Source organism: Thunnus maccoyii, chromosome 18 (genome assembly GCF_910596095.1).
Source record: "Thunnus maccoyii chromosome 18, fThuMac1.1, whole genome shotgun sequence".
Lineage (NCBI taxonomy): Eukaryota > Metazoa > Chordata > Actinopteri > Scombriformes > Scombridae > Thunnus > Thunnus maccoyii.
The window spans coordinates 17,849,328-17,872,176 of NC_056550.1; the positions used below are offsets into that span (position 1 = coordinate 17,849,328).

The 22,849-nt window shown below is 41.9% G+C and overlaps 1 protein-coding gene across 1 annotated transcript; it reads left to right on the forward strand.

The window, feature by feature from the left end:
• The first annotated feature begins 3,938 nt into the window (after positions 1 to 3,938).
• ppap2d (phosphatidic acid phosphatase type 2D) lies at positions 3,939 to 20,983 on the forward strand. The gene is made up of 6 exons (XM_042391554.1): positions 3,939 to 4,670; positions 16,476 to 16,633; positions 16,814 to 17,100; positions 17,230 to 17,287; positions 19,015 to 19,191; positions 19,422 to 20,983. Exons 1-6 carry the CDS (start codon positions 4,463 to 4,465, stop codon positions 19,524 to 19,526), a joined length of 993 nt encoding a protein of 330 aa, XP_042247488.1. The 5' UTR covers positions 3,939 to 4,462; the 3' UTR covers positions 19,527 to 20,983.
• Positions 20,984 to 22,849: the final 1,866 nt, after the last annotated feature.

A 22,849-nucleotide genomic window follows, 5' to 3' on the forward strand; every position in this document is an offset into this window, starting at 1 on the left:
AGGGTCTCTGTATCCTGCTGCAGACCACAAGTATGGGTATCATTCTCACCAGCTGTGTGACTACCAAAACCACAAAAAAGAACAGATGCACCGAGCAGGTGTTTCAACATACCGGTACTGACATTCACCTTCTATACTCCGTTAGTTCTTTCTGATGTGACAAAACTGTTGCACAATTTGACAATGTAAAGTTTGTATCTTATTACTATAAGATACTGTATCATTACACCCTGTAAACTCAATCTGATGATATCTTAAGATGTCTCACCGGCGCATGATGTCCACCTGTGAATAAGAGGACGATGAACACAATTTGGAAAATAGAAAGGATGGTGGTCCACAACAGCAGGACATGGATCAGGGTATGCTGGATAATCTGTGGCATCGTCAGTCCGACGGCAGAGCTCAGTGGAGCCTGAGCCTGGGGAACGCAGGAAGACAGATGACAAGTTTGTCTATGTTAAGAGCTGACGACAATACAGGTCCTGGGTTTCCTCTGCTGTTCACGAAATGCAGTGTGTGTCTATGTTCGCTTCCTGAGCTCAGCATGTGCATGTGATGAGGACGTTTTGATGTCTGACTGTACTCTGCCGTGCCCTGAGTATCTATAGAACAATGAGGAATCCAGATGGTACTTTCCCCTGCATATATGTTACAAAGCACACACAGAAGGCCGTGATCATATCTGTATCTTGGGGCTGGCCCTACTCTCCTACTCACCACAATGCACAGACAAAAAGGAGGAACAAGACTCACTGCCAGGGAGAGAAGGAAGAACTCTGACATAAATTCATTTCAAAATGAATTACTCGGTTCCGTATTTATAATAAGACTTTATGAAGGGTTGGGCGATGGTTATGGCGTATGTATCATCTTTTTTTTTTTTTTAGATTTAGTTCTTGTAAATTATGAAAGTCATTGCCTTGCTGTTTTTTTTGCCACTATTTCCTCTTTTTTCCCCCTGTATATGTATTTATATTCATCCCATATACGTCTTCATATTAAAACTGCTAGAAGCACTTCAGTAATGTACAGTGTGTGAGTGAAAGTTGATTAAAACAATTCAAGGAAAATCATTATTTCAGCAGTTATCAGGGGTTTCAAACTGGGATATAAGATTCCAACAGCATTTTTCTCAGCACAATTTCCTCTTTGAAAATCTTTGAACAAAGGCTAATAACTCCAGAAACTAAAGAGATAAAATGAAATTAATATATAATTGAAATATACAAAGCATGCACAAATACACATGGGTGATAGACGTGTTTTAATCCCAGGAGCAAATGCCCTTTCTTAAACCTAATCCCATCTAAATACTGTCCACATTGTTATCATTATCTTATCCTTCATCTGACATAGTAAAATAGTAGAGAAAAGCATCAGAGGAAATGTCACAAACACATAAATTGTGGAACTGTCAAAATGTCAAGATACGTTGTTTACCCGACTGTTTGCACTTCTTAAAAAAATACCACCCGCATCTAAATTTTGATTGAGGTCAGTGATTGTGGTTTCACTTTCTTTGGTACTTACTTTGCCTGGGGAAAGTTTCATGGCAGCAAAACAGGATGGGCTTTGGTACATGTATGTGTCATCAGATTGAGTCGGGTTGTAGTCTAAGACAAAATGATACCTATAGGCTACTTTTATGACTGTCAGAAAAAAGAAACGGCATGCACAGACTTTTCACTGACTTAAATCCACTGAGGAGTCAAAACAAGACAAAGTAATGGTGGAGATTTTCAAAGAAAATATTTCTACATTATACGTCAAAGTCCTTAACTTGACATCCTTTAATACACATTACAAAATCAATCATATCACATTGTATCAACAGAGAGGGAATCATTTTGACTCCAGCCATTTTAGATACACTCCTCATACTGTTGATGTACACTACAGTATGTTCACTTCCTCTGATATTCAAGTGACCAAATGATGATTTACAGCCATCTAGTGGATGTGAATCAATAATGCACAACACAGCGAGGCTTAAATAAGATAATATAAGTTATAAATCTAAATACAATATTATTTATGCTTTATCTACATACAGTAAATGTATAACTGTGACATTATATGTTCCTAATACACATGTGAAGCTGGTGCTTTGTTGTCTGACATTATATTAGGGACTGTCCAAAGACAAGCCACAGATAAAAGCACAGCATGTTTAAAAAGGTGATAATAAGTACAAGTAAATATAGAAATGATGCATTCTAATTAATATGTGGGCCACTGTGTCAACAGCACTGCCATAAAAGGCTTTGACTGTGAAGTAGCTGCAGGCGTGTAATGTATACAAAGCAAGTTTTGCCGGTAAGAGCTCACCAGCTTTTCTAAAAGTTTGTTTGAGTCTAGATTTTAACATTTTTGGTGATTTTTTTTTTTTACTGACAGATTACTTTAAGATATTACAGTATAAATTCTGCATGAAAAGAACAGACTTTTTGTAGTTTTAGAGAAAGAGAAAGTGAGGCTTCCGTTTAGAAACTCATTATCTAACAACATCAATGACTCTGTGGTTTCACGTTATGGGAGGCCCACACCCTCCTTCATTTGTACACAGATCATTAAATTCAAATGATTGGTGGAGATGGAAATTAGAAAATAGAAAACAGAATGAGAAAAAGAAAAAAGATATTTTATATTTAGGCTCTAAAGATATATGGTGTCATATGCTGTGTAGACTGTAAAGCTCCTTGAGGCAAATTTGTGATTTATGATATTAGGCTGCAGTATACAAATAAAATTGACTTGACTTGACCATATTTTCCAAGTTATTTGCAGTTTTCAATTTACTTAAATACAATTCTTTCTTTTCCATTTCCATTTTCAAACTATCCTTATACTTCCAGAGTATAAATGGTCTAATTACCCCCCCCCCCCCCCCCACCCTTCCTTTTTGGGTGAAATCAAGGACAACTTTATTATATAATAATATAATAATATAATAATAATAATAATTTATGCAAAAAGCATTATTGAATGTAACTCTGCAGTCGATTAATTGATTAATTGAAAGCAAATTAATGTGTAATACAATTATGATAATCGATGAATCATTCATCCTTTAAGCAACTTTTTAAGATAAAATTCACCTGTTCCAGCTTCTCAAATGTGAATTATTTGATGGTTTTTGTCATCTTTTATGGTTTGACTATCTTATATATCGCAACTAACAGACTAGAAAATTAATTAAGGAAATAATCTTCATTATAATAACTGAAATTGCAAATAATTGTTATTTGTATTCATGTGCTTTGACAAAAGCCAAAGTCTTGAAAGTCTCAAACGGGAGAGAAACGTTTGAGAAGAGATGAAGCAGCTGTGCCTCTGTCTTTACACCAGATGGCAGAAAACCTCCTACCCACAATTCACACACAGTGAGCAAAGCATAACTAACCAGGAGTTAATCACTGAGGGATCAAATGACCCGGCTAATTGATTGACTAGGGTAATGAGACTTGAGTATTTCATAAGCTGTTATAAACTTATAATAAGGCCTATTCCTCTGGAAGCTTGCATGATAAGTGTGTTCTGAATGTGTATTTATTGCCATCTATCTATCTATCTATCTATCTATCTATCTATCTATCTATCTATCTATCTATCTATCTATCTATCTATCTATCTATCTATCTATCTATCTGTAGGCCTCAGGAATAATTAAATGAAACGAAAACAGATTTCCTTTCAGAAAAAGATAAGTAAAAGTGATTATTGTAGTGCAGAGAAGAGCAGGATCTGTATACGGGACTGGGCAGGACACTTAATGGCACAGGAGACATGTGAGTGGAGAGGACCAGTCATTATCCAGCTGGTAGGTCAGGTGGATCCAACATGTTGTGAACTCCAGTCTTATCGTTTGACATTGATTTGGTTGCTTTTTTAACCGCGGAGGTTTTTTTTTTTTTTTAATAGTCAGAGCTGCGTCAATTTACACAGAAAACACCGGAAATAAGACGACTTTTCAACCAAAGTAAATGTCTCTCAGCTACCTGAGCAGCTGTGAAAAGTGGAACATTCCTCAAGGCCGACTTTACTTCGAAAGCTTCAACCAAAAGTTGTGTTTTCCATTCATGTGTGTTTTACACAGATGTGAAAGCTGCTCTGTTCAGAGATTACAACACGCTCCCGCTGAGAAGTTTAAGGATTAAGTGAGTGAAGTTTACTCGGATGTTTATGTTTTCTTCATTTTTCCCTCCAGATAGCTTCCACCCTTTTTTCCTCCGCACTCTCTCTTTTTGATGACAACGTGTGGCGTTAACTCGGGTCGGCTGACCAGGGTCTGCTGTCAAACTTTGGTTGACATGGATTTGTTGCACCGACGACGAACGGACTGAATACTTTGGGCATTTTCATCATTCACTTACAGCTGCGAAGAAAAATACTTATTGCACCTATTTTTTTTTTTTTTTTTTAAAAAAGCAAGTTGCCAGTAACTTATTAAACTGAAGCCATGCAAAAGTTCAATTCCAGCGGTAGCCACAGCAGCACGCTGCCCCGGGACGCGGAGCTCCAGCTGCGGTTAGCTGACAGTGGAGGAGCCGGGGAAGGGAAGGAGAACGGCGCCGGGAAGCATTTCCTCACCCAGCCTGAGGAGGAGAGCTCGGTTTGCACCAAGAGGAGGATGCTCGTCGGTTTGGATGTAATATGTCTTTGTGTCGGTAAGAATAAGTGTAGATTTTAAATGAATGGTTTTATGCAAATACTTTTCCCAATGTTATAATGCGAGAGAGAGTTCAGTTACACTCAAATGTCCTGTAATTCCTATTTAAATGCACTGAAGGCCTGTTTTTCATAACTTTTAAATTGTAATTATATTTTTTTAAAGGTCCCACTACCTCTATCAGATTTTGTCTTTGCACGCTTGTCAACAGCAGCTTTCGGGGGAGAGAGAGAGAGAAGGAGAGAGAGAGAGAGAGAGAGAGAGAGGGGAAAACACATTGGATGGGGATTTGTAAAAGTTAACGAAGCTGCAAAGCATTTTTCCAGAAGTCAAATGGAAACTGTTCAAAAGAAAACTTAAGCTCAGTCCCCTCTGTGCACGTGGGGGCAGGAGGGAGGGGAAGGTGGGAGGTTTGGTGGTGGTGGAGGGGGGGGGGGGCTCAGCTGGCAGGAGCAGCTGGAGTTGTCCCGGGAATTCATCTGTTCCTATGGTAACCCCCCCCTCAACCCCCCACAAAAAAGTTCTCGGGAGAAGGACGTGGGAATTGGGATAAAAACATTCCCGTGCTTGTGTTGTCGTGCCGAAAAATGAGCTCTGTTCATAGTCAGCCTCTGTCACTGCAGGATTACTGAGTGTCACTGTGCTCAGCTGGAGGACTGTGCATGGTTATAGTGCAATACAATGTACCAGCAGATTTCATAAGCAGAATTAGAAACACATGGACAACAACCTTCTGGCCACTAACAACCATAATAAAGGGGGTAAAAAGTTTCTGGATAAATAGATAGAAATTGCTGATTGATTCTGTTTGATAGGGGATTTAATAAGCTAATTGTGACAAATAATAATTGTTTTTGTTATTAATCTCATCAGTTATTATTATGTTTTTACATTCTAGTGTTTATGTTAAAATGTTGAAACTAAAGATTACTTTGTATCCCAAACCTAAAACCCAAACGTTTTTCACTTACAACGAAGAAAAGCAAGCAATTGTTTTGTATCTGTACAAGTCAAACAACGTATAGATAATAACATGTCATCGCTATTCACAATATTTGATCAGACACCTCCATGTGATAAGTTTCGATCAAATAGTGTTTTGGTGCTATATAAAACTGCATAACTGTGGTTATCCCAGGTTGGATAATCACAGTTGGATGAACTGATTCTTTCTTTAAGCCTCAAAAGTTCATGAATTATTAGCAAAACTGAATTTTTTTGTTGGCAAGTATTGTGTCAAAATCCTTAAATGTAGCAAGACAAAAATACACAATGTTAAAATCTTAAATAAAAACAGACTTTTAAAATAAAAATGAAGAATTATTGGCAGTACCATATTCTTAAGTGCCCAAAGTATTTAGGTACAGTGCTCTGACGACTTCCTGTTCGAGGGTTAGATTTTATTTATGCATCAACATTTATGAAGTATTTTCATGATGTAGTTTTGTCCACAAGGTGCTTGGAAGAACTTATACGTATACTTTTGGGTAGTTTAAACTACAGCATTGTTGGAGATTAGATTTTAGATTATTCTACATTGGCATTTGTTGTGTTAATCTGCCAAGAATTAAGTTTCTACAGCTGTCAAAGAAATGTAGGAAATGAAAATGTTTCTCTCTTAAATGGGAATACTCCAGCAAAGAACCAATACTTTAGAACTGTACTTGGACTAGAGTAAATACATACTTTCCACCTCTGGTCAGTCTTGTGAGTCTGCTGGAGGTACCCAGTTCCACTTTGGGACCTGCTGTACCAAGCTGATATATTTGCAGTTGAGTGACACAAAATGTAATTTCATGTTCAATTTCAAGTTTCGTGTCGTCATCTCGCATGATTGCCATAGGGAAGGGAACATCAGTGTTGTGTGATTGAGTGGTTATCTGGACCGGCTGCAAACACGAGAGAGGCGGAACCCGTCTAGGCAGATCGACAGGTCGGTTGGCGGTTAAAGCATAGGAAGAAGCCCCGCAGACAAAATGACATTGTCATTGCTGTGTTATTCTTCACCCCTGCAGGTATGCTATTAGCTGTTTACTCCGCACACTTGTCAGCAGCTTTGTTCTATGTTTATAAAGTGGCTAGTGGCCCAGCATTGTCAGCACGATGAAGGAAATGGTCTCATACACTGAGCACACCACTTGCTCTTTATCAAAACTAGGTTCCCTGACCCCTCTGACTTGATTACAAGACTTAGACTGAGTCACCTAGCCTCAAGCTGGACACAACTGATAGGATATAGTGATAGTAGTATAGTATAGTCATTCTCATGACTGAGGTCGATGTGAAATACAAGGTGCTGGGGATGGAGCAATTTGCAAAACTCATGTTTGATTTGATACAGTGACGTGTTTCTGATACCAGTAACGGAAAAAATGTCTAAGAACCTTTCACTGTTTATTCAATTCATTACAACCTTCAACATTATGAAAGTACAAGCTATGGTTTTAGAGTTTGTGATGAAGCAATGGAGTTTTTCCTGACTCATTTAGTCCAGTTTCTCCGCAGGAAAAAGTGATTTACAGTGTTATCAAACACAACCAGATGTGCTGACATCTGCAATCATGCAATCATCTCAGATCAACAACTCACCACTGCCTATTAAACAATACATGTTGTGGATTGCTTTTTATTGGATGACAGAGCACAATATAACATATTGTTATACCCATACTTGCCACCGGTAGAGCTTATTAACGTCTGCCTCTGTCCTGTTAATCGCCAGTCAGTTATCAGCCTAACCTTGACTCATCTGTGGGCAGTCAGTCATGAATACCCTGACTAATTAGAGATGAATTGGGTCCTTTATCTTGCAGAACCCTCTTATCTTGACTAACACAATTTTCCCTTAAAAATGCCATCGTCATACTCCCTCAGACGGTTGACCCGCCAGCGTAATTCATCCTGTGAAGGGGCTCATTGACTACTGTAACTGTGGAATTTTACCCTGAAGCATCCCATCCTCATTATGTTATCAGCTCAAGAGGGATTCCACAGTGTTCCTTGGTTTTCACGGCCTCTACACGTGTCTTAGTATTTACCTCACATTTAAAATTCTGACATATAGACATATAGTGTATGTTATGGCATTATGCAGGGGCTTCAATCTGTGGAATACTGTTATACTGATGACATTAAGTGAGGACTCACATTACCTGATCAGACTCTTTTCAGCACCAGGCTTGTCTAAAATCGTTGTACTTCGGTAATAAGGCAGTGTTGTTTGTGGGGCTGTTCTGACATGCACATGATAGATTCTTCACAGAGATGGATTGTTCTGGTTCAGCTCAGTGTCAGTAAGTTCCTTGTAAACAATAGAATGCAAATGCCTGAATCTGTTCAAGTGTTTGCTTGTGTGATAAAGTTTGTGCATGCATTCCTGGTGGGGCCGTAGGAGTTTGACTGGGAGAGAGCTGACAGAAACTTCGCCCTGTGGCTGCATCTAAGATCTAGTGTCCAGCCAGCCAGGGGTCAGGAGGTGTCGGGTGTTTGTCATATCTTCTGAGCATGCAGGGACAGGCCTCCCAGCCTGCACTGCTGCTCCCCTCCTGCACAGGTGGTCCTCACTCTGTCATCACCCCAATAAAAGCCAGTTATTGACTCTCTTAAGAGTAATTGGGAAATGACTGAAAGTGGCTCTTGAAAACCCACTATTAGCTTATACAGCCTAGAGGACCATTATCATTGCCACTAGGCTTGACCTTCTTCTAGATGTTAGTTGTGAAATAGCTTCATTTTCACACATACCTGATGTTAGCTTGAATCTAAATAATGTAAATTGTATAGGGATATCAATTTAACACAATAAAGTGAGTTCATTAAATAATAAATCTTAAAACAAAACTAGTTTTTGGATACTACAAAGAGAAAGCTGAAATCAGTTGATCACTGTTGTGTATAAGAGTGAGTTTTTGTTCTAGACGTGAAGCAGCATGCCAGGACAAGAGCCCTAGTATCTTCCTGAGTGATCACAGCACCCTCTTTCTAGTTTATTACTGCCTTTCCCCCTTCTCCTTTTCTCCTCTTTAGTGCAGACAAACTCTATTTTGGGAAGATGTCCCAGCAATGTAGTGAGGTGTGTGAGTGTGTGTGTTCTATGTCTGCATGTGATTTTTTTGGGCGGGTGACGGGTTTATGCTAGAGGATTCCTGTTTTGGCAGAGAAAGCTGCCTAGTGAGTGAGACAACAAGAAGCCAACACGTCACAGCATGTCAGTGTATGTAGGGCCAGGAATATTAAATTGTCTGCTATTTGTATGTATGTGTGCGTGTGTGCATGCTTCTACGTAAAAGTGTGGGTGTGAGTGTTTGTGTGTGTATGCGTCATTGTGGCTGCTAGCGCAGACACCCTACTACAGCTGCCATGTGCATGTTGTTTGTTGACAAATTAGCCGGTCCTGTTTTGCTTGCACGTCTTAGGCCCTGATCAAACACACTCTGAAGTTATGGAACACATTGGCGTCACTCTATAGCTGACAGATGGAGAGCCATTAAAAGTGGCTCAGACAAATCATTAGCTAGTGGAAGAAGTGATTTTGCTGACTCTCCCTCGTTAGTGTATTAATGCATCTACTTCCCATTTGACAGCACTGCAGAGGTTCAGGAATCCATTAGCTGCACCCTCCCTCAAACAGGCACCATAGACGCATTTGCTTTACTTTACTGTCAATACGTCTTCCCTCAACCATTAACACACCAGAGCCAGCTCAGGCCTTAGAAATGTCTCAGTTTCCTGTGGGCTGAGGGGCAAGTGATAGCCTGAATGAGGGAAGAGTCCCTGGGGGCGGCAGGAGTGGGGGAGTATAGTGGGCCGTGGAAAGAGAGGTGTCTGAAGAAGGGGTTGAGGATCTACAGTAGGGGTCAGAGGTCAGACCCAGGGGCGCCTGAGGGATCTTCTTCTCAGCTGTCTGTTTATGTCCTCCTGAGGAAGTAGTACTCAGAGAAGGATCGGAAAGGTTCAGACAGCAAATAGCTTCAAATGTACTTTTAATGAGGCAGCTGCAATCTTCTCCTCGATGAAGGTTCCATAAGTGCCAGGGTGGTCCATAGGTATTAACCGTAATGAGTGAATAAAGATGTGTGCAGCGCTCTAATCCCCAGTGCTCATTAGCTAGAATGGGTTTGGGAGGCTTACCATCAAAGTATCTACCTGAATCAGAATACAGCCTCTAGCTCCGCCTTTGCGTCTGTCAGAACTAATGACTCGTCCTCTTCTGTCTGTACCCACATATGGAGACTTAGACAGCCCCCCTATGGCGCCATGGTTTGGTTACCCATCATTGGGACCGTTTTATCATTGTGTCACATCTCACCTGCTGGAGCCTTTCCTTCCTTCACCCTCCCAAGCTCCACTCTGTAGTTGTTCCAACTGCACGTTCCCCTGCAAACCAAAACACACTGACTAAACAGCCCTGCAGCCCTCAAATCTTTCCATACATGCTCCCACAATCAAGCCGCTCTATGCCAAATACCTCCCCTGCAGTCTCAACCACAGCCTTGTTTCGATCTCACATTGCAGACTTTCAGACCTCACCTCACCGTACACACCCTTACCTTCACACCGCGAAACCCACCACAGGGCTCCTTTAAAGTTTCCAAGGTACTTACCACAGTGGCAGGTCCTTTATGTTCCTGCTGAATCAGACAGAAAGACAGACAGCCCACTTCAGGCCTCACCACTCATGCCCTGAACTCCAGAGCCGGGCTCCAGGAAGCAGGTCAGTGAAGTGTGGAGAGAACAGAAGCAGCTGTGGGAAGCATGTCTGCACTGGCCAGCGGTAACAGTAACAGTGGTAAGGGTAAGCAAGAGCTCTCCTGGTGTGCTGGTGAAAGGTGAAGCAACATAAAGAGAGTTGGAACTACCTTGCTCTCAAAAAACATTGTATTTGTGTTTACAGGCACTTAAATATTAGCATTTTTGCGAACAAGGTGCTTTCAGCTATTTCTCACTAGGCCTTTTTGGAAGCCACTGTATATGAGATACATGCACCATATGCCTTAAAAAATAGCATATTTTTTGTAGTGGGGTAGGAGGGGGTAATGATGAGCTTGTGGAAAGAGAAATGATGCAGTGGGTATCTACTTAAAGATATTGCATGGAGTCCAGCTGCAGCAAATGCTGATGATAGCAGATGGTTAGCACAGATCCAGGAGTGTTGTGGCTCCCCAGCCCCTCTTTGTTCTTTACTGATTAGTCTCTTTGTGCTACCATCAGGGCAGACAAAACAGATCAGTCTCTAGGAACAATCCAGCCAATTATAAGAAAAAGAACAGGCATCTGTCAGTGCAGGGGGTTGCCACTCACCCTTGTCCCACCTCTCCACTACCTGGCATGGCCCACCCAGGAAGAACAGGAGAAACCACCCTCTAGGACACTCACATACAGAACATGCCGCCCTTTAATTGAGTTTGTGACAGTTTGTGATTTACCAATCATAATCACAGCTTTGGTGCGAATGACCTCATCTCCTGTTACAGTGTTACCTGCCGTGCAGTACAACAGTCTGTGTGTATGTCTCTGTGCTCTTTTGTGTGCTTGAGCCAGTGTTGTGGTGCGTACAGTCTTTTCCCTGACTGCCTCTTTAAACAAAGACTTTTTTTATATCAGGTGAAACATAAAAGACTTGGCTTTGCCCCTAAAGTACCTGACTCGAACTGAATAGCGATTAGATGAAAGAACAGATCAAGGCTAGCTTACCGCACGGAGACAGCTTTGTGCAGTTAAAGTCGTTGTTGCACAAATAATTGTACAATCCCACCCAGCCCAACTGCATAACTGCTGTTTATGAGCATGTTAGACAGGCCATTACACTGCTTCTTGTAATGTCATTACCAGGGATTATCACGCTTGCAAAGATCCAAATTATGACACTTCACAAGTCAGTTCACCAGCTTATTATTTTTTTTGCAAGGTTGACTTGATGGTAAAAAAAAAGCAGCTTAAGATTTAGTTGGGAAACATTGGCACACTTAAGCTGGTGAGGGGCCCAGTGAGGGTGGACCACCCCTGAAGGGTGCTGCAGCAAGCTGGGCTACAGCCCACGCTCAGGCCAGTCCTAAACTGCAGGCCAGATGGACCTGTGTTGACAGGTCACTAATTGTCTGTCCTCCAGCTCTATCAAAGGGCAAATGTAGAGCAAAGCCTGTACAGTCGAATATTATTGGGTCTGATGAAACAGATGGCCATTGCTGTGGCTCTGACATAGCTTTAGGCTGAGTGTCATGCTAATCTATGAGGATGCTCGGCCTGTTGGTCCCATAGCAGTAGCATTCCTAGGAATTCATTTGGGTCTGTGATAGTGCATGTTTGCCTCAGTGCATGTCTTTAGGGTTGTTTGATTTTATGTGGTTTGCTGGGTCTAGCATGGTTTATTTGGTTATTATAGGTTGGTTTAGTGTTTTTTTCAGGCACTGGTGGGGTTTTTGTGGTTTGTTTGGTTGTCTGTTAGTCTATGCGGCTGTTGATTTGGTTTGTTTGCATCCAAGTGTGGTTCTTATGTGTATGTGAATGTGTTGAGTCTGTATGTGTGGTGGGGGTATTCTGCTGGTTGAGGCGGGGTCGTGTTTACAGAGCGGGTCCCAACAGAGCCCAGATCTCTGACCCTCGCATTCCAGAACCACCGCTAATCGCCTCCGTCTGCTGTTCTCCATGGAGAAACCCTTGCCGCATCTCTCTTGGCTTCATCTCTCCAGTTTTCTCTCACCCCAGTATTACTGCCCTTACCCCCATTTGTCAATTTCCTAGCCTCATGGCTATGCATTTTAGCCTAGTTTGTAGTTTGACGCTGTATTAATCAATAGATGTTTAGCAATATGACCTTAACTGCTACCACTACCATCTGCCCTCTTTTCTTTGCACTGTGCCTTTAATCACTTTCCCCATCGTTGTTTTTTTTATTTCTTGCTTTTGGTTGTTGTTGTTCTCCTCTCACAGTGAGCTCATTCTGGGCTGTGGTCATAGATGTGTAAATTAGAACCAGAACTGTTTCTCAGAGTGAGGCACATATCCCCTCTACTCTCATTCCTCCTCTTTCTCCTCTTCTCCTTCCTTCCTCCCTCCCTCTCTCTTTCTTTCTGTCCCTTTTGACTGTTTGAAAGCATTCCTGCTTTGAGTGTCAGGCCCAGCGAGCAGCACATTTTGCTCTCGCTGTGTAAGCCGACCCACTCCTCCGCCTCCTTTTGGGTCCCCTCACAGGCCTTCCTGGCATGGCTCTCTTTTGAACATGTCTTGGCCAGGTGCGGAGGTTTACTCACAGCTGCCTGACAGATGATGTGAGGGTCTCCGGAGTGTTTTTGTGTCTTGTTGTGAAAACTGTTTTAATGTAGTTGTAAAGCATAGAGGTTGACTGTGACACAGCAGCTTGTAGTTTGTATAGCACTGCGCAGATGCTGAATAACCTCACATGTGGTTTCTAGCACTGTCACTTTGCTTTTTATTTGTTGGTCAGCATTGAGACTTTGACAGAACTCAGGTTGAGGTCGATTTGGTGGATTTGTTTTATCTATTTAATTTAGAAGCTTTGCAGCTTCGCCACAGAGGAATGACCTTTGGTTCATGGCCATTAGTGCCGAGTCTGTTCATGGACTTCATGCAAAAAAGGGAAAACAACACAAACCATCAGTGTTGGCAGACCTGAGCTCATAAAATAAGCCGCTATCTGGCTCAGTACTTCATGGTTCCCATTAGACCTCCATATGTATTAAAATGATCCCTTAAGAAGTCAATGTTCCTACTGTTATCCTGAGTGTTTGTGCCTTAATGGAGAATCTGTCCATTACATCCCTGTCAGTGTAGCACAATATTGATTATTGAGAGAGCACTGACCATATTGTGAAATCTGATGAGAACAGATGAGGGGGTTGGTAATAGATGGGATGAAAAGCAAAAAGATCTTTACAGGATATGCCACAAAACTGACCTGATTTACATAAAAATCAGCTTATCTTATGGTAGAGTAAATGTTAAATGCTGTAGTTTATGTTGCAACAGTTGAGGACGCTATACATGTTTTCCTTGTCGTATAATGAGAACCTCCAGTGATTTTACAGCCAGTAAATTTAAACATCATCCTCCAATCATTGGTCAATATGTTACCATGAAGTATAACTTTGAATCTTAAAATTACTATGATGCTTTGATTACAATGCATACTACACACAAACTCTCTCTCTCACACATGCACACCAGGAGTTATGTCAAGTCAGCAGGCTGAGCCCGCTGGATGTCGGATGTTTTTTTTTCTTTCAGTTAAAATGTATTCAAAATGCAGCGTATTGCATTACAAGCCAGTGAAAAAAAATCACACCCACTGAATTTGAACCAGAGATGAACCAGACCATATCTCATCAGGATACTTTCCAGGTCTCCACCAAGGTATAATACACACAGATAAGGGGATTATGATTGGCAGATTAAGAGATGAGTGTTCATTTTATGCAGGTAGCAGGAAGGAACCATGCAGGAAACCCTTATACAGGATATTTCTTTTTAAAATAACAAGAAAAAAAATGTGTGACGAAGTTCTGAATCTGAACGAGTGAACTATTGAAGTATTGAGTCTAATATAGGGAGTTGTGAATGAGTGAATGAAGGACAGATTTTGGACCAAGTACAATTATCTGACTGTATAAACTGATGCAAACAAATCAGATTGATTTTAAGTCATCAGTTTTCTGTGGTATTTCTGTCCTTATAGACATTAAGACAATGTTTGAATGTAATGCAGGCCAACTCAACACCCACACCACTAACTATGGCTGCAACATAGTGTCCAGGAAATCATACAATATAAGATTCAGTAAAAGATTTAACTACACAATTAATATCAGAGCTATTTCATTGGATTACATTAGATGATACAGGTGTATCTAATAAACTGGTAACACATAGTAATAACTCAATAGTTTGAGTAGATTCAACTGCCAATTGTTGTAAAAGCAGTAATCCTAACCACGAGAACTCCAAACGAATGGGTCTCTTATCATAAATTCTTGCATGGTAGATAGCACCTGAATGTGTTTGGTACATCAGTGCGTGACAGTGTGTACACGCAGGCTGAAATTAGCATTATTTGCGTTGGTTGCACGTGAGACGAGGACCTGTATACGTGGCGACTGAATGACCTGAGTGAGAGATCAGGGTCAGATGAGAGGTGTTTCCTATCTCTCACTCTCTCTTTGTTGACGTCACACCCTCTGCTATCTGCCTGCAACGTGTTTCCCTTGTCTCTTTCCCCCTCCACTTCCTCACTCTGGCCTCTCTTGGAATATATGGAAGCGGGCCGACTTTTATCTGTATTTTGTCTTTCTGTTAGGGCAGCATGACTTTGACTACAGAGGTCACCAACACACAATTTTAACACACACTTCTAATCCAGTTTGGTTGACCACGCCTGGCTATATCTCAGCTATAGTCAGACACGAGTTATCTCGTCATGTGTTTTCTGTGCTGATAGCCTTAAACCTATAGATTATTACCCTGGTTTATCAGTTCAGTGATGCTGAATGAGCAGTATTTGTGTGTTAGAAGTAGACTGGATGTCTGTGATAGCTAACACACTGAATAATGGCTAAAAGTGAAACAATGCTAATGTGGAAAAATCTCATAGAGGTCATAGTTGCATACTTTTGGCCAGGTATTCACGTCCCACCCTTAGTCACTTATAAATTGATTTAGCATGCTTAAAGACTTGTTTGCGTGTCATTGTTTGTGGTTTTAAATGTGTATTTGGCCGGATTTTGAGAGTGTATCCTGTGTACTACTCAGTCACGTAGTCCAAGAGATTCCCTGGCAGGAACAGTGTTTTGGCCTGGGTGCGTGCCAGCTAACCAGCAAGCCTGGGATGACAGAGAGAGGCACAGAGGTTAATGATTAGTCCCATGTTCTTGCTGCATTCCATGGGGTGACAAGAGGACATGGGATAAGGGACAGAGAACTGAAGCAGGCCAGGCAGGCTTTTACCGGGCAATCGGCCATTAGTTTGAAGTACAACATAGAATAAAACTGTGCAGCTCAGCCTTCGTTTTGGGGGATAAAAACCCTCCATCTCCCTTTTTGGTATCGTTAAAATGTTGTGCAACTTTTCACCAATAAACTTTGACCGTCAGACTGTGAAGTTTGTTTGCTTAAGTGGGCTAGACCATGACCCCCTTTTCACCTGATACAGTAATCTTGCGATTAGTGACCAGCCAGGAAACGTAGTCAACACATAATATTAACAATTGTTAATGTAAGATTAGATGGATTCAATAAAAGTCCCTGCTATTCACCGGAACAAGCAGTCATTGTTAAACAATACCTTGTTCTTCTTACAGTGGGTTTATTGTCTTCTTTTGGCACATAAAAACTCTCTGTGTAACATGCTGTTTAATATCCTCTCCCTCCTTCCTCATCTTAATTCTTCACTATCATTCCCATCTCCCTGTCTGTCTATCATGCCTGTCTGTCTGTCTGTCTCTCTCTATCTCCTTGTCTCCCATCTCTCCTTCTCCCCACTCCTCCAGTGGAAGCAGCTATGAGTGGAATGCTTGATCCCCCGGGAATCTGGAATTCATGTCACCAAATAACTGAGACTCTTTAAAGCGGCCCCCCTCTTCATGTTGCATCCTATGCCATTCTCCTGTGTGACAGGAGAAGGCAATCTTTATATGAGCCGACTGTAACAATTATCTCTGTATGTTGCTCTCTCCGTCTCTCTCTCTCTCTGTCTGTGATCCTTGTTGCAGAGACCACATGCTCACAGACATTCATCAAGCCATCTTTTGTTTTTTGTCTGCCTCCCCTCCCTTTCTTTGCCCCATCTCATCAGCTTCCATCCCATTCTTTGCGTGTGAGTTGAAGGCAGTGACGCCGTACAGGCGAGGATTCTTCTGTGGAGACTCCAGTATTACCTATCCCTACGTGGAGAGAGAGGCCATCCCAGACAGCCTGCTCATTGCTGGTGGCATAGCCATCACTGGCCTTACAGTAAGACAATGATACCTGTTAAGAATTGGCCCAGGGCGTTGAAGTTGTCATCACTTTAATATGATGTAATAGAGCATGTGTTTGTTTTAAGAATAACACACACATACTGTCACCGTCCCTGTATTTGTGCAGCTGTTTTGAACGACTTAACCAGTTTCTCTTGTCTTATTTCCTTCTTAGATTGCACTGGGTGAATGTTACCGGGTGCGTTTCCGAGGTGTACACTCACGGGCATTTGTTCGCAACCGCTATGTGTCATGTCTGTACAAGGAGCTGGGAAGCTTCCTGTTTGGTTGCTGCGTAGGTCAATCTCTCACTAATATGGCAAAGCTAAGCGTGGGGCGCCTGCGACCCAACTTCCTGTCTGTCTGTAACATCACCTATGCGTCCATCAACTGCACTCCGGGCAGCTATGTGTCCCAGGTCACCTGCAGGCAGCACAACCAGAAGATGGTGGAGGAGGCGAGGTATGTAGTGTGTGTGCATGCAAGTTTGTGTTAAGACATGATTTGCCTTGTTTACTAAGGGCGGGTATACACTAACTTTACTCTACAGTTAATATCTAACCTTCGGCATCTTTTATTGATATCTTTCAGGAAGTCCTTTTTCTCTGGCCATGCTTCCTTTGCCATGTACACCATGCTCTATTTGGCAGTAAGTCACCTCTGCTTTATCAACACACACACACACACACACACACACACACACACACACACACACACACACACACACACACACACACACACAGAAACACACCATCACATCTGGAATGTGACCCTCACATTCACCTGAGCTTATGTTGTGTAATTACAGTATTTTGTACTGTGCAGCAATGTTGGGGGAATATTGCAGCTCTCACTTTAGTTTTAGTTATTAAAAACAACATGATCCTTCCTCCCTAGAGGCCAAGAACACCATGTGCAACTATTAACTAGATAAGCTAATTAAACATGCCAAACACACACCAAGACATGTGCTGGTAAATATATTCACACATTGTGATCGTGAGGGAGGAGAGCTTTGAGAGCAGCAAATTCTCCAAAGGCATCCTGCTTCAAATTGAAAGGGTTGGTGAGACAGAGAGAGAGGAGGAGGAGGGGAGGGGGAGGTAGAGGGGTGGTGGGGGGGGGGGGAGTAAGAGAAGGAGGGGGAATGTTTTCCACAGGGGAACATGAATAGATGAAGAGACAACACGGACAGAGGAGGCCTTGTTGTGGGTCTCATTTAGGGGAGGGGGTAGAGGGCTGAATATGCCTGCTGAGAGATCGACAGGCTTCTTTCAGCAAGAGACACCCCTCTCAACCCCCCCAGCACTCCCCCATCTCTTCATCTTTCTCTCACACTGCACTGCCCAGTAGTCATGGGCGCATTGTGAGAGAGAAACAACAGTTAGAGCGAGACAAAAGCACATTATTATCCTTAAAATGTGCACATTCCACGCGTATTCCTCCTCGTTAACCCTTAAATTATAGTTTTATGTGACTCATTTATTGTGTACAGCTAAAATGAATGAAATGTGAGAAATAAGAGAGAGGAGAAAAGAAAATCACTGCCTCTCCTATTTGCACTTTTGCACTATAGAAGTCCAAATGAAAAGCAGCTCCTCTCTGACCAGAAAGACAAGGATGAGTAGGGGGAAAAAAGTACTAACGAGAAGAAGTGGTCTGAGAAAAACAAGGACTTCAGTGTATGTTATCCCTGATTTCTCTCCTCACTCCTTTGTTTCTCCAAACACAGACTACAGGCACAAACACAGCCTTGCATGCAAGTTCGCTGCTTGCTAGTTTTTTCAGCAGACTGTAGACAACCTGGAGAGAATGTGTCAAACCTGTAGCTACATGCCACCCGAACCATAGCCAGCTGCTAGTGTTTAAGGCGGGAAGAGTGACACCTGCTCTCAGCTGGGATAGGGAGAGGGAGAGAGGGACCCGGTGAGAGGTCGGCCTCACCACAGGAATGTAGGCCACATGCTCCCCAGTGGTTGATGGGCCCAGACGGACGTCCAACCACCTCATAAAGCTAGCCCTGCATCTGCATCACACTCGCCCTGTGACCCATTTTTTACAGACTCAAACATCAATATTGTAATGTAGCGCTGAACCAGGAGACGAGGATGAACAAAGGGAGGAAATGGGGTTTAGATGGTGTTAATGGACTCATGCCAAGCTTCTCTTTCCCCTCTGGGTAGCAGAGTGTATGCCTATGTTTTGCATAATGGGCTCTGCCTGTGTTCATAGAATTTGTATTATAGGTAATAATTATCGGTTTATGTTTTTGGCACACACGTTAACACACAAGCAGCCATATGTATATATTCACCCCTCTGCATAGGTTATAAAGTGAGTAAAAATATGATATTAAAACTAGCTTCTTTTTCACAGTTCTACCTGCAGGCACGGTTGTCGTGGCGAGGAGCTCGACTGTTACGCCCACTCATACAGTTCCTATTAGTGATGATCGCCATCTACACCGGCCTGAGCCGCATCTCTGACTACCGTCACCACCCAACTGATGTCCTCACAGGCTTCATCCAAGGAGGGCTCACTGCATACTGGGTGGTATGTTGAAAATGACTAAACTTGTCTAAATAGTTCTTTAATGACAGTTATCTCTGTCTTTACAGGATTTGTTTCTCTCTCCTCTCTGTTGACTGAATTAGCTTAAACAATAGACTCTCTCACCACTTTCCTTACCCGGATCTCTTGTGGTGTGTATAAACAGTAAATGATTGGCAGCGTGCGTGATCTGTGTATATTTCCTGACATTGGTTTTGCATCTGTGCCTGCAGGCCTTCTACATCTCCTCAATGTTTAAGCCATGTGCCCGTCCAGACCTGTCTCCCACTAACATGTCCCTGGAGAGTCCACTGTCCAGCCAACAAACTGTCTGTTAGCAGGCACATGCAATCAGAAGACAAGTGAACATGGACTGCAGAAAGACAGGGCGAATGTCAGATAGCACAGGTGAGGAGCAGAGAGAAGAGAGAAAGAGAAAGGGAATCATATAAAAGAAGGATATGATTAAAAGTTGATGGAGTACAATCTAACACATGCTTGCTCTTTTGAGCATACTGATACACAAACATAGATTCACACAGTAATCTAACAACTTCACACTCTCACATATGTGAAATACAAGAAGCACATTTGACTGCAAGTCAAACCCGTCCAGTGAAAAGAACTGCATAGTATATTACAGATATTTTTTTATATATGAAAAAAAATAAAAATGTCTATTTTTCAAGAGGACTTTTAGAAGCTGCTAATGTTGATAGTTGCCAGTTGTTTCTTCTGTGATGGAGGCCTTTGGTCAGTGCATTCAGTTAGCTTTCAAAGCACAACTGGTCACTCTTTGGTCCTTTTGTGAGGGAGGAGAAAATGCCAGCCTCCTCTTTTTTTTTTTTTTTTGATCTCCTGCTCAGCTTGGAAACATCACACAGCAGCTGTGAACTGATGCCATCAGACCTCAGACATAAACACAGCTCTGTACCGAGTGACAGACCTGGTAGTGATAAGGAACAAGCACTGGCTTTAACTTCTAACCATCTTTACCTTCAGTGGCTTGATGTGCCGCTGCTCTAATCAGACTACCCTGCCTACGATCACTACGATTTAACAATCATCTGTACATAAGCAAAGAAAAAAAACAGTATTTGTGCTGTAAAACAATGTTGTCTTTCTTTATTTTTTTGAGTAACCAAGGCAGTGTCGGGGAGAAATCTGACCAGGTAACTATCTTTCCCCTTCACTGCCGCTTTTCTGTACTAACCACTTTGACTGTGTCTCAGAGGTGGAGGTTTGACTGAATTTTTGTAACCTTTGACTTTTGTCTCTGAGCTGCACCTTGATTTATGCCACTCTGACAGGAGAGCCCTCCTGTGCGTCTTTATTAATAGCACTTGAACGTACATAATGGAACCTTCTAATTATAATCAATATTATATATTTTATCACAAGTTTGAATAATCAGTGTTTATTTTTGTTAATGTCAGACTCATACACTATATTTGTTTTTGTTGTTTTCTTCTTGAAATGATAATTATTCAAATTGAATGTAAATAGCAATGTCATTTTATAAACCACACAGAATTTCAAAAGTATTAGTTCCAGTTTTGGACAGTTTTTACATGTTTATGTAATTGTTTATATTTACGTTTGTATTGATCAGGTACGGAAAGTTACTATTGTATCTGTTGTAACTACTAGACTGAGCCACAGATATTATCAGAAAGCTATATTTTTTGTGTTCCCAGTTATTGTTGTTTGTTTATTTTGTCTGTGAATGCCAGAAAAGGCAGAAATAACCACTGTACTCAAAAAAACCAAACCAATAAAATGAATGTTGAATGTTTTTAATTTCTTATGTCCTCTATTATTTCTACCTTGTATCAGAAAAACTGAAAAAGCCATCTACCGCAGTCCCTTTCATGCTTGCCAGGCACACACACATACTTAATCTCTATGTCACAATATTTATGTCAGCCATTTGTAAGTCAGTCAGCATACAGCCATTAATTTTTTACAAACAGGATGCCAGATGCTGCGAGGAGGTAAGGAAATCTGAGCTGAAACAAAATATAAACACTGAAATGATAAGTGATTTAACCTCCTGTTGTGTTTGGAAGCTTCCACTCCAGTGCTCTCCTAGTTTCTTTCATTACTACAGCTCTCTCTCTCTCTCTCCCCCCTTCACACCCTTCCTCGCTTTGCCCCTTCCCTGCTCTCAGTTCTTTTGGAGTGCAGTGGAGCATGATGGACTGTTTTAGGGGGTCATGCTACCATGGAGATGCTTAGCCAGATACAGATTGGGGCGTCTGAGGCATTTTCTTTCATTTCTTTTTTTTCTCTCTCCGATCCACTTCCAGGCCGAGGAAGGAGAATAAAAGGCAGCCCAGATCAGAGAGAGAGAGGGTTAAAGAGAGAGAGAGAGAGAGAGAGAGAAGGAGGGAAAGCGACAGTAATGGGTGTGTACATAATGCTGAGGTAAGGGGGACAGACGAGCAGGAAAAGTGGTCCAGTAATGAAGGGAAGGAGTAATGGAGCAGTTGGCAGAACAGATGGGGCGGTAGATCGGGGAGAGTGAGGGTGATGGGCGTGGGGCTTCGATGTGGGAAGGAATGTGATGGTGGTTTTCAGGCCTGTTTTGTTTCATAATACTGTAACTAAGGAGACACATTTCATTCCTGAGCAACGTATATGCCTGTGCTTGTGTGACAGGTTCTTGTCTATCTGTGTCGGCTTCACTATTTGTTATTGTCTTATGTTTAGGTGTGTGTGACTGAGCTGAGCGGGAGTTAGGCTGCTCCAGTGAGCTGAGCTTACACACCCTGTCAAACATGACATCTCGTTTACACTGTGACTGGCGTCCTCCTCGCTAACCCTTTTGCCCTAATGGAAGTGAATGGGGGTCGACAAGCAGAGGCAGATTCTGTATGTTCAGATTATTAAGGTCTAGGCAGAAGGGCCTCACTATTTACACTTCTGTGATTGTGCACACAGAAGGAACAGTAGCCCAGCACTACGGTCATTTAGAATGGGGGGTATTCAAACTCTTATCTTAACAGGTGAAAGCCATTACTGTCCACACGCTTGACTGTGAAAGAAAACTAAACCCACTTTCTCCCTCTTCCTCATACTTAGCTTTGGGGATTTCCTTGATAAGATTATGATTTTTGTGAAATTGGACAGGTGCAAAAATAGCACAGTGTACTCCAGGGAGCATTGATTCAAATCAACACACAGATAAGTGTGCTGCAGCAAGCACGTAGCTCACCTGTGTATCTTCACGTCTGAGGAGAGGACACCTGTATAATGCATGTTTTTTGTCAGACATTGATAACATCATCAAGGCATTTGCAGCCCAGCCGGATTCCATTTACTTAACTTTGCCCCCGTTGTGATGAAATAGTCTTTTTGATGGAGATGTAAAACATACCTCCTCCTACAGTCCTCACGTAATTCAACCTGTCTTTGTTTAAAAGCAACTGAAAGCTGCTTAAGGCTGTAAAGCGATTCAACTGTGAAGAGGAAAAAGAAATTTCCTTGCATATGAATTTTTAAGTAAGACTTTTTCGCTGTGGGTCTCCGAGGCATTACAGACATAGTCTCTGGAACTCTGCTGGCCTCTTATCCAGCTGTAGTCCAATTCTTAATAGAATTAAAAAGGATTAATGGGCTCTTTAGTATGCTCGAGTTCAGACCTGCTCCCCCGGCCTCA

Excerpts from the sequence above, each read along its gene's own strand:
- ppap2d (XM_042391554.1), top strand. The coding sequence starts at position 4,463 with ATGCAAAAGTTCAATTCCAGCGGTAGCCACAGCAGCACGCTGCCCCGG. Across the intron at positions 17,288-19,014 it reads ACACCATGCTCTATTTGGCA|TTCTACCTGCAGGCACGGTT; the intron begins GTAAGTCACCTC and ends TCTTTTTCACAG. Across the intron at positions 19,192-19,421 it reads GGCTCACTGCATACTGGGTG|GCCTTCTACATCTCCTCAAT; the intron begins GTATGTTGAAAA and ends CTGTGCCTGCAG.